We start from the raw sequence: 12,567 nt of genomic DNA, 5'->3' as shown, positions 1-12,567 counted from the left end.
CATGAACACCCTTACATACACTAAAAGAATTTGTAATCAACTTTAATCTCTTAACATTGTAATCTTCTTTTGGTTTATTTTTAATAGAAATTATGTATTTTATTTTAATATATTAATGGAAATATTAGTTAATTGTTTATGACGTATCAATTGGTGTGGCCATCAATTGCCACATTATCTGGACTTCAAAAAAGTTTAATTTGTTTGAAAAGAGAAGCTTAAATTTCAGAATTTTTTACCATTTTTAAAAGTATATTTACATCTAAAAATAATTTAAAAGCTAATTCGCAGAAAACGCCTAAGGGAAAAGATGCACCTTGTCTCTTTAATACCCATTTGGATTGGATGAAGGAGCCATATGTAGGGGACTTTTGTTTCTGGTGACATGTGGCTGCTAAATTTAGGCTCCAAATCTCTATTATGATGTTGAATATTATCATAGTTTTTGGTTTCTATTTTGTAAAAAACAGTGGGAGGTCACAACAACGACCAACAAACTTGAAGACAAATTTGGACAACCATACAAGTGGACCAACCAACAAAGAATATATCTATACAATATTGATTATCACTCTCCACCAATAATTCAAGGCCTGAAAAGAACCCACCAAATTAAATTACAACAAGGCAAGTCCTTTTCATTATCAAAGAAATTGATTATAGCATTTTGAGAAAGAACAAGAACAACATTGTTCTTTAATTAAAAATAAAAATAAAAATAGAAGGTAGAAACTAGAAACTAATCTCCCTAATCACTGATCAGTGTCTCTACAACTCACAAAGTCTAACAGCACAGTAACTCCATACAATTGACGTTATAATGCTGTATATAAATACCCACAAGTTCATTCTTTTTCTTTGTCTGACCTCCCTTACCTGCAAGAAGAGGAAGGATTCATCATTCCTCTTCTTCTTCTTGACCTCTGATCCAGGCAAAAATGGGTTCTCATGTCTCTAAACAATTAGAGAGGCGAAAAGCAATCTCCACTGAGAAAAAAACTCTATGTGACTTGCAGGGAAGCTGCGGCGAAGCATATCCAGGTTCTGAATACCATCCTCCAGACAGAAAGAATTGGATGGGTGGTCTCAATCCTGAAAAGCTTCATATAAACAAGATTGTTTGGCCTGGAACCCACGATTCTGCTACTAACAAAATTGGCATTCCAATGGTCTCTCGACCCTTTGCTCAATGCCAATCTTTGTCAATCTACAAACAGCTTTGTACAGGTGCTAGAGTTCTTGACATCAGGGTCCAGGAAGATCGTCGTGTCTGCCATGGAATCCTGAAAACATATAGTGTGGATGTTGTTATCAATGATGTCAAGAAATTCTTGTCTGAAACACAGTCGGAGGTTATAATTCTTGAAATCAGGACAGAATTTGGCCATGAAGATCCACCTGGATTTGACAAGTACTTGGAAGAACAACTTGGAGAATACTTGATCCATCAGGATGATCATGTCTTTGGTAAGACAATTGCTGAATTGTTGCCGAAGAGAGTAATCTGTGTATGGAAGCCAAGAAAATCACCGCAGCCAAAACATGGAAGCCCTTTATGGAGTGCAGGGTATTTGAAAGATAATTGGGTTGATACAGATTTGCCATCAACAAAATTTGAAAGCAATATGAAGCATCTGAGTGAGCAAGCACCACTTTCTTCAAGAAAATATTTTTACAGGGTGGAGAACACAGTTACTCCGCAGGCAGATAACCCAATTTTATGTGTGAAACCGGTCACCGGAAGGATTCACGGATATGCCAGGTTGTTCATTACTCAGTGCTTCTCTAAAGGATGTGCAGACCGGTTGCAGATCTTCTCTACTGATTTCATCGATGAGGATTTTGTTGATGCATGTGCTGGACTCACTCATGCTAGGATTGAAGGGAAGGCTTGATTTAATCTTTAGTTATTCTACACTACAGTACTTGTTCTTGTTCTGGTTCTGAGATTTTCTTTTTTCTTTTTCCACTATAAATTGTGACTTCTGTAACTAGTTTCTGGGAACCTCTATATTGTTGTCCACTTAGATGTTAAATTATTTTATTTGTATTGTTTTATATCTGATCTGATGTATAAAGTGTTTGGTCAGCGGAAGATTTTAGGTTTTATACAACATTGGTTTCTTGATGTTTCTTCTTCTTCTTCTTCTTCTTCTTCTTAGGCTGATTTTCTGGTTTGATGAATTCCTTTAAAACCAGTTGTCCATGCGGACTGATTTGTTATATTTAGACTTGAATAATTTACAAGTCATATATTGAGCTGGAAAACCATGTTTGACATTGCTATTAGCATATTCCATATGAAAAAGAAGGTACTTTTGCAAGGAAGATAGAAAATAATTGGAATCTCAATGCGAAAAATCCCAAGCCAATTTCCAGTTTGGTGTTTTCCAAATTATTAACGCATTGACTTCCCTGAGGAACATATGTACCTTCCATGTGGAAAGCATGTTGCTTTTGTTTCAAAATATAATAATTTAAATCCTAGCGAAGTGCAATATTTTGCTGGATTTTCTTTTTGAAAAGCTAAAGTATATGATTTTGTAGGGAGAAAGTGGGTGAGAGGAATTGTTTAAAATTGAAATGAATAATACAAGGAAAGAGATAAAAAGAATTTATAAAAACTAAGTTGTATTTGGCCAATTTTGTCCCTCTGCTCTATTGGAAAAACTTTTTTAGATCAATTCAATTCACCAACTATCCAATAATTTATAATATATTGACATAATAAACCAGTTCATACATAACTACCATTAATTAATGCAACACATCATTAATAATATCATATGTCCAAACATAATTTGATACCTGACAGTTCTATTGGCCCCCAAGCAGAATGCAAGTGGATAATGTCTAAACAAATCCAGACCCAAAATGGCTTTATCCATATAACCATACAGATAAGAACCTAATCAATATTGATCCACCATATCAACTAAAAGTTCCAAGTGGACCTAAAATGCCAAGCTACCAAACCTAATACTAACAGCCATTCTGTATCCATACATCCTTGTATTGTAACTAGACCTTCCTGTAAAACAAGGCTTGGTTTTGAAGTTTCATTTCTGAAGCACATATACTCCATTTTTATCACATTTTCTGAAGACGTTAGTTTCTTTGTAATGTAACATAGTTTCCTTATGCAGTGTGACTACCCACTAGTTCAATGGTACTTACGAGGCAGATCAATCTTGATAAGGGCGGGCCCTGGTGATGATGACTGGATTAAATTGCAAAAAGAACTAGACTAAAAAATAATGTGGCATATTAAATGCCACTTTGCAGAAAGCAGGATTTACTTAAGTATGTCCACAACTCTCTACTCTGAATTCTGGTATATGAAGAATCGGAAAAATCTTAACCGAGTGGGCTTTCGTCTACAAAATTTATATCTCAACATAACCTCCAAATGATGGATAACATGAGAATACTCCTGCAAAGAACAACCAGACTTGAGAAATCAGATGTGAATTCTTCAATTAGTAATAGCAAATTAATGGTCTGATATGCAGACTAATTCGTGAGATGGACGAGTTTTCCAGTGCTTAAAATGCAACTACTTAAATATGATAAATCCATTTTCATTGGGAATTTACAACAGCTGAATTTGGATGTCAAGTATGGCTTAGGCCACATCTAGAGAGTGGCCATTCAGCATTAAGAATCAGTTAAACTTTAAAGCCATCTTTGGTTCATAAATCGGAATAGTTATGAAATAGAATAGAAATTGATAAAGAATATAACAAGTAGGAAAAGAACAATCATTCCTAGACAATTCTTACTCCACTCTTTGGTTCATAGGCTTGGATTAATTATTTCTCAACAAAACTGTAATTATGTATATATTAATATCAATGCAATGATGCTGGCAGGTTGTGGCGGTGGCGGTGGCAGTGGTGGCCAGTGGGAAAGGTGGTGATCGTAGATAACAAAAGATGATGTCAAGTGGATTTAAGATGGACAACCAAGGAAATATGCTATCATTAAGGTTCGGAATAGCTATTCTTCAATTCACCATGGAATGGAATAGGTACTCTTAGGATTGAGCATGGATTTCGGTGATTCCTGCCTGAACTAAAAAACCGTACCAAAAAGTATCAGAATCGAAATAATCAAAAGTTTTTATAACCGAACTGAACTGATCCGAAAATATTTTACTATTATGATATGGTACTGGTTCTTTTGTAATAACCGTACCAAAACCGGACCATTTTGTATTGATCCGGACCAAACCGTAGAACCAAATTTTTTACATATATTTATTAATAATTATATATATATATTTGTTGTATAGTGTATACTATACTTAAAGCTCTAATTTCTTTTTCACTAATATCATCTACTACATAAGCCAACTGCATATCTCAAATCTCAAATCTCAATTCATAGGTTTATTCTCTCACACTTAAATTCTCGATTTATAGACCTTAAGCCAGCCGCATCTCTAGTACTTAAAATTGGACTAATATTTTAGTGCTATATAAAGTTTGTAATTTTTTTTATTTTAATGTTAGCTATCTGCAAAATATGATTATGCTAGTAATAGCAGATATTTTAATAGTTTATATTTGAACATTAAATTATTATATTTGCAAGTGAGACTAAATTGCAAAGTAAGTTGTTCAAGAATATGATTGCAATTCTATCTAATTCCAATTCTCATACTAGTTTCATTCGGATGTCAATCATATTTTTATAATGTATTTGATTAAAGGTAAGATTTAAAATTGTATTTTCTCTAAATGTTAGAACCAAAAATAGCACTGAACCAAATTGTATTGAACCGAAAAAAATTGGTTTAATTAGGTATAGTGCCATTTATGTTTGGTACGATACTAATACTTTAAATTTTAAAAAGATGGTACTAGTAATTTATAGATAACCAAATTGAACTGATCCATACTCAGTCCTATGTACTCTTAACAAATTGAATGATAATAGAACTATTTCTTCTTCAAATTTGAACCAAATCTTGGAATAACTATTATAATAAAAGAGGAGCCTCGCCCAACAGGGTGAGTGGAAGAATATAGTAAAATGGATTCCTTTCTTTTTAGGAAGAAGGCGAAATCGATTGAATAGATATCTTCATTTTTTATTCATCATTTGGGTTAAGGAACTAAATCACTACCGTCTCCCACCTAGCCGAGATCTAGATTGCCAAGTTAACCTGCAGAACTTTGCTGCAGGCCGAGCACGAGTGTGTTTCAACGTTTTTGGCAGTTCTACCGGCATCAGTGGGAGGGTACCGGGATCAGCAGGGGAATGAGTAGTTGACCCAGATAGAGTGGAATTTGGATGGTTCCACTATCGGGTTTTCCTTATAGCTCTGGAGTCTGCAGAACCAGGGATTGATATTCAAAAACACACGGGTTTCAACCTCTTTAACTTGAATTTGATCCTGGAGGTTGAAGAAGCAAAAGAGAGCCATTTCTAACACAGATTTTTAAATGAAATGATAAAGAGAAGAAGAGAGAAGATTACCCGGAATTATGAGATAGGACTTGTCCAGATGAAAAGGAATCTACAACTCCAACAATTGGCTTTATTCCGGCTTTCAAAGAAAGAGGTTTGTTATCTTACTCGCTCGCACTAGAATCTCCTATTCCTGACTTCCTCCCGAGTTGAGACCGATCATTCAGATAGATGAGGGTAAACTAATGAGTTCAGATATTAATGAACTCTATAGAAGAGTTATAGGGAAGAAAATAGATTTATTGATGGAATCAAATATGCAGTATTTATAGACAAAACTATTCAGTTATTGACATCTCTTGGTGTTATTGTTACAGGCCTCTTGAATCTTCTATTTACCCATTTTTTTCGTATTTTTTTTGTATGTAATGCAGCCTTACTGTTGTTTTCGTTATTATTGATAGGAATTTTCTTGTTAAGATCCTATAAATCGATTGAAACCTCAGTAACCAGAGGAAAAGAAAGCAAAAGTGATTCCCGTAGTAGCGGCAAGCGAAACGGGAGCAGCCTAAACCGTGAAAACCCGAAACCTAAATGTTAAGTCAACAACACTTTCAAATGCCACTTCTTCCCATCGCATCCGTCTTCAGGATGATCTAGTCACAAGGTTTCACTTCTCAGTGAGTGAAAGATTTTTCCCCGGGTGTACGTTGAAAGCTTCTATAGTAGAACTCATTCGAGAGGGCTTGGTGGTCTTAAGAATGGTTCGGGTGGGGGGTTCTCTTAAGAATAAAGAAGATGAATAGAATCTAATTCATTTCATGCTAACAGAAGAGCGGATCCAATACCAAGACGACTTCTTTCTCAGGAAGTGCAGCAAGTACTTGAGAAATTAGGGAATATCATGCCCCACGAGTGAGTTGACGAGTGCCCCCTAGGAGGGCAGTCTACCACAAGATCGAGTTGGAGCCTGGAGCCAAACCCCCAACTATTTAGGCTGGGGCTAGGTTGTTGAATAGCTATTTCATAAACCAAATGAAGCCTAAATGTAAATGCAGTGGCTCTCAGAAAGACGAGCAAAGAATATTAAATTTACAACTCAAGAAACTGAGATTGATAAATCGACGCTCTGTTTGCTCATCTTTATTATTCCAATAATTTTTATTGAGGTAATGCATCATAATCATTTCCGATAAAATATTTACAGCCAACTGTAACAGCAAAGATTAGCAGAAGCAAACCTTCACTCTTATCACATGCAAGCTTATAGAGATAAATGACTTTTATTTGAAAAGGAGGGCATCTAAAACAATGAAGCACCAAATACTTCCATCATCTAATGCCTGTGCTAAACCCAATGGTAAAAGGAAAAATATGATGCTTACCGATATTAGCATCTAGCAGATAAACAACAACGAGATTATTGACTTCTTTCCATTGGCTGTCAAACTCTCCATCATTAACGCTGAAACAAAAAACTAATGACATGCATAATCTTAGAAATCAACTATCATAATCGAAATATCAAGCCTTAGAACCAATGTAGCATATAATTACATAACATAAATCTTAATATAACACAATAAAGCCAAGTTAAATTTAGTCCAAATTTATAACTCATAAGCACCCTGTTGAAAATGGCATGGCATAGAAAACACACAGACAAGCAGCTTGAAGAAAAATATATAAATGCATAGAGACACAAATAAAGTTTAAATAGATGTACTTTTTTTTTGGCTTGGTAAGCTTTAAATAATTGCAGTTGAACTAGAAATATAAAGAAAGGCTTTGCATTATAGTTGACAACTTACAGGATACATGCGTCCACGGAGGGTTTCATTCCATCACAAACTTTATTGAGTTGGTACAACCAGTGAATTGAACGAATGGATGCTCCCTTGATCTTGATATTAAGATCAGTGTCTACTGTCTAGTTAATCTGGAAATCTTCTGAAGTTGTGTAAAAGGATAGCTATTCCTATTAAGCTGCAGATACTTGAATCAAAACTATTATTTATCTGAAGGTTCAATTTTTGAATGAATCAATCAAGAAACATACAATTAGTACATTCGCCTAAACTGAAAAGTAGTTTCTTTATATGGTGGTAGCCACAAGTTCAAATGGGTCATACTACGCAGAGCAATCTTGACAAGGGCCATGTCTAAGAGCTAGACCAAAAGGGAAAAATTTTAAAAATTATGAGCATCTTACAGGCGACTTTGCGAAAAGCAGGTTTTCCTGAAGCATACACTTTAGTCCATAGAACTCAGGTGCAATCATGTATAGTGTAAAAGCTCATCTAATCTGTAAATTCTGGTATATGGAAGGATTGGACTAAATTTACTTGAGAGTGGATCTTGCTCTACAAAATTTATATCTCAACATTTCCTCCAACTGATGGATAACTGAAGAGAACACTCCTGCAAAGAAACAGCCCAAAGACTTGAGAAATCAGATATAAGCAATTCAGTGGGAGCAGCTTAATGAAGTAGGCTATGCAACTAATTTGCAAGACAAGAAGTGTTTTATGTGCTTAAAATGCAACTATACAAATAACAGCTATGAGATTTCAGCTACATCTCTATGAAAAGCTGCAACCTCCAAAAATATGATAATTCCTTTTCATTAGGACTTTGTAAAAGCTGAATTTCAATCCTACATATGGCATTTATTGAGTGATCATTTGGCATTAAAAATCAGTAGTTGCAAAAGAAGTCAAAGTACAGAGTGAAAAAGGCACTCGGTAACAAACTGAAGAAGACTTCTTGCTAGAAAATTGTAGCGAATCTTCTTTTTGGTTCTCATGGAGAAAGACATCCAAATGGCAGGTGATATAACATGTAATTATAATGCTATATACTATTCATCAGTTTGATTTATGCAAAAGGAAAAGCCAAAGAATAAGTCCTTCAGTTGAAGCAGGAATCTGAGCTAGAAAATAAAGAGGCATGAACTCCTGCCCTTTAGGAGTTTTGCATAAAGCCCCTTATTGTCTTAGGTAAAACATCTAGCTTTCATATGAATATTTAATAAACCATAAGCTTAAAAGATTTATTAATTTATGTATTACAATTCTTCTGCTATTGTCTTGTGAGTAATATGACTGTATAGACTAGACATGCTTTATCTAGAAAGCCACTCAATTAAAGATGCATGGATAAAATTAAGATGGTAGGACATAAGTGGCAAGGATAGTGCGTAAAATGGAATGTGATTATAGATAGAAGATTATTGCCTTAGGTAAAACATCTAGCTTTGATATGAATATTCAATAAACCATAAGCTTAAAAGATTTAATAATTTATGTATTACAATTCTTCTGCTATTGTCTTGTGAGTAATATGACTGTATAGACTAGACATGCTTTATCTAGAAAGCCACTCAAATTAAAGATGCAAGGATAAAATTAAGATGGTAAGACATCAGTGGCAAGGATAGTGCATAAATGGAATGTGATTAAAGATAGAAGATTTCGCACTTGCAGCAAAACAACAGAAGAACTGTTCTATCCAAATCCAAGAGTTGCAACTTCAATATAGACATAATATGATTAAGAAAGAGCACTGTGAACATGAAATTGAGATGACAGATCATTTGCAGTAATAAGCATGATCTCGACATTGAGAAAAATGCCCTACATGTCCATTAAGTCCATCAATATTTTGCTAGTGCATGGACATGCTATATCTAGTTGATTAAAATTCTAAAGTTTTTGATAAGAGAACTCCCAAATTCTTGTTAAAGTGAGATAATAACTAAATAGATCTCATGATCACCGTAATAAGAACATGATATGATACAAACTAACAAGAGTATTGGCATAAGACCTGAAACTGGGCTATCTTTATGTTGCAATGATCCTTTAACCAAAAGGGTGCCAGGGATTTGCTGGAAAACCTGTCAGACAAATAGTGCAATCATATACAGATTCTAGCATTATAAGCCAATTCTATTCAGGCCTGACAAGGAGGTAGCCATACCAAAATGCGAAAACACAATTTATTTAAAGGAGGGTGCTGCAAAGTCGAACTATTGGATTTGGATGTCCCCTCCAAAGGATCGCAATTGGCAGTTCCATCAGATTCTTTTGCTTCATTCTTTAGAATTGCATCACATTGATCCATTGATGCAGTAATCTATTAAAAACAGATAGTACTGAATGTAAGGACACAGAGATATTACACGCAATACAACAGAAAATAGATAAATCAAGAGCGATGGTTCTTACATCAACAGCAAATGATGTGGAATTCAATCTACAAGATGCTCCAGTAGTACGAAAAAAGGACTCAACTGATTGTAATACGTCTATGGCACTGAATTGGCGTTGAAGTCCCTGTAAGATGGTATAATTTCATGAAATATATGAACATAAGTTCAAAAGCATGATATGATGTAGCATAGCAAATGAATGTGTGTGCATAATAGAACCCATGTCTAGCAGCATAACATAATAGAACTGGAGCCTACTGAAGGAAGGGATACCCTCTCTTTATAAACTATCTGAAAAGGCTGCAAGCAGTGTACATATGGCAAATTATGCTGTCACCTACCTACATTAGTTAAGAGATTGATCAACATACAAGCAAAATTCCAAAAGCAGGCTGGTAGAAAAAACTATAGCTGGCTAAGCAACCACATCAGTGAAATTTAATCAATGAGAGAACAGTTGACAGTTAAAACTCAAATTTACAGTTTGTGATTAGAATCCATAGCTTTCTCAAATTCCTGCAGAGACACATTAGTCCTGCAATGACCATGATCTGCATATCCCCCATGTTGAAATCTTATACCTTACATTCTAGCTTTTTTCTATTATTTCATTGACATTATCCAAAAAAGAAACAGAAGAATGTTGAGACAATTTATGAGAGGGAGAAAAGAAATTTCCATATCAGACCTCAAGCATGAAAGAGATGATGCTCTTCTCATCCACATGAGGTAATATTATCTTCCTGGCAGGTGGCACAAAAGACCAAGCAAGCCCCCATCGACATGTTTGCCCTTGGACAAATTCTGTTGTCTTTACTATGGTGACTCCAACCTCCCTAAGCCTTGAAGTTAGAAATTTCAGGTTTGTTTTCCTCCCAACCATGGAAGTGAACCACCTATAGAAAGGGGTAAAAATAAAGACAAATACTTCACAATGAAGCACATTGATAAAATTAATTATGACAACAGGATGTATAAACCAGAAAAAACCTAAAGGACTCCTTCAGTATTACGCTATCTTCAATGATACGAGCAATAAAAGCCTTTTCTCCACCAGGACAAACCATCTCTTCAGGAGTGCCACCACAAGAAGTCTTTGGGTTCAATCCTGCTTCCTCCATGGACTCAAAAAATGGAGGATTACACATACAAAATTCAAACTTCTCATCATTTTTTATTACACCAACAAGTACAGGTGGTCCATGATATTTCTTGTTTGCATCAACCAGCTTCTCAATAACACTTCCATCCGCATCCATTTTGCTTTCACAACTAATAGATTCTACATTACGAGAATCTTCAACAGAAAGGGTGCCTTGACAATTTGTAACCTTTCTAACTTCAATTAGTTCAGAAACATGTGGATTATTTTTAACATTTCTCTCTGCCCATTCTACGGCTACATCGGTCACATCTGCAGCCAAGTTAAGCATCACAAAAATCAATACTTATTACGTAAAAATAGCAAATAATTTGCTTCTGGAAACAATTAAAGAAAGGTACCTGATCCAACAAAGCTCCATCCTAAAAGAGATGCACCAAGTAGAGGGTAAATGCAGTTTGCTCCAGTGCCGATGTCAAAACCTTTAACAGTATCTCCATTGATGTTAGTCTTTGGAATGATATCAGAGGAAAGAAGATCTTCGACCCAATGGATATAATTTGATCTATTTGGAACTGTAGGGCAGAGCTGTCCATCAGGAATCCACCTACAAGATTTGTGTTCGAGTAAGAACTATAGAAAAAGGCTCGCTCTTTTAACTCATAACTCAGACATGAAGTTGCAATATCATGTTGCAAGGTCCCAATACATTTGCAACTTTCTCAGGCATTCTAACATACGGTAAAGCAGTTCATTGAGGCAGAACCACAAACATATACCGCTAAAGTAAGAACAGGCCTCAGTCTCCACTCCACAAACTAGCAAGTGGAAATCGGTAAATTCCACATCACACTTGCTTTTATAGGAACAAAACGCACAAGTATAACATTGGCCAATAACTGAATAATAAATAACTTCGCTTATAAGAACAACAAAAGGCTTTAAAAAACAAAAAAAAAGGGTTGCAAAGCTACCAATTGAGGGAATGATCGTGAAGGAGGAGGAGTCGGGTGAGTTCTCGGGTGGAGTTGAAGTCGGTCCAATCGATTCTGGGTCTACCGTCACGAGAAAAGAAAATGAAGGGCTCAAAAGAAGGATAGAGAGAAGCCAAAAGAGCAAAATCAGGTGGGCTATCTGCGTATTTGTTTCTTGGGTGGATTGTTGCCCTCTTCCTCCTCTTGTTCCTATTATTGCTGCCCATTTTCTTTTCACTACAGAATTAGCTCCAATATTCCGAAACAAAAATGGCCAAACCAGCACCAACAACGCCGCTTTTCATACCTTTTTTTTCTTGAGGTTCAGTGAAATACACGAATTGATCCCTCTAAATTGAATAAAATATTATGATAACCATCATATCTGATTCTACTAATAATTTAACCCTTCTGCTAAAATTCTAGAGCATTCATTATTAGTCATTAACCTTAGTAAGAATAAATATTTTTTTCTGTAAATTCTTGAATTAACCTTGCAAACCCTTTTCCCGATGTCTATTTTTATATATATAATGATATTTATTATATTTATATTTGATATATAAATTAATAATTATTTAGTTTATATTAAAAATTATAATAATCTAAATATAAATTGAGTAAAATAATTATTATTTAAGATATAAAAAAATATTAATTTTGTTAAGTTCTGCGTAGGTATTAAACTAGTTTTTAAATTAACCTTGCAAACACTTGTAGAAAAAACAAATAAAAGACCAGCTTCTTCTTGTTTCTTTATTTTAATATAATAAGCTTCTTCTCCTTTCTTCTTTAATATTATTAGAGTTTTCTTACTTTTATCATAAAAATTTATATTCGTTCTAACTAAATCCTTTTGTTTC

General features: G+C 34.8%; 2 protein-coding genes across 3 annotated transcripts; one reads left to right on the top strand and one right to left on the bottom strand.

Moving 5' to 3' along the window:
• The first annotated feature begins 726 nt into the window (after positions 1 to 726).
• On the top strand, positions 727 to 2,128 carry LOC8265344 (PI-PLC X-box domain-containing protein DDB_G0293730). Its single transcript, XM_002528238.4, has one exon. It carries the CDS (start codon positions 939 to 941, stop codon positions 1,893 to 1,895), a length of 957 nt encoding a protein of 318 aa, XP_002528284.1. The 5' UTR covers positions 727 to 938; the 3' UTR covers positions 1,896 to 2,128.
• Positions 2,129 to 2,753: 625 nt separating this feature from the next.
• On the bottom strand, positions 2,754 to 12,078 carry LOC8265345 (RNA N6-adenosine-methyltransferase mettl16). 2 transcript variants are annotated; one of them, XM_048377755.1, is made up of 11 exons: positions 11,705 to 12,078; positions 11,132 to 11,337; positions 10,619 to 11,042; positions 10,317 to 10,524; positions 9,645 to 9,752; positions 9,397 to 9,552; positions 9,244 to 9,313; positions 7,761 to 7,836; positions 7,227 to 7,401; positions 6,801 to 6,893; positions 2,754 to 3,433 (listed from the first exon to the last, which is right to left on the bottom strand). In XM_048377755.1, the coding sequence occupies exons 1-9, from the start codon at positions 11,929 to 11,931 to the stop codon at positions 7,350 to 7,352; spliced, it is 1,527 nt and encodes a 508-aa protein (XP_048233712.1). In that variant the 5' UTR covers positions 11,932 to 12,078; the 3' UTR covers positions 2,754 to 3,433; positions 6,801 to 6,893; positions 7,227 to 7,349. The 2 variants fall into 2 exon arrangements, with proteins under 2 accessions (XP_048233712.1, XP_048233713.1); XM_048377756.1 differs by having other exon boundaries at positions 6,801 to 6,880.
• Positions 12,079 to 12,567: the final 489 nt, after the last annotated feature.

Source organism: Ricinus communis, chromosome 8, assembly GCF_019578655.1.
Source record: "Ricinus communis isolate WT05 ecotype wild-type chromosome 8, ASM1957865v1, whole genome shotgun sequence".
NCBI classification, from domain to species: Eukaryota; Viridiplantae; Streptophyta; class Magnoliopsida; order Malpighiales; family Euphorbiaceae; genus Ricinus; species Ricinus communis.
The sequence above is the reverse complement of the archived record's forward strand: the minus strand, read 5'-3'. Positions and strand labels throughout refer to the sequence as shown.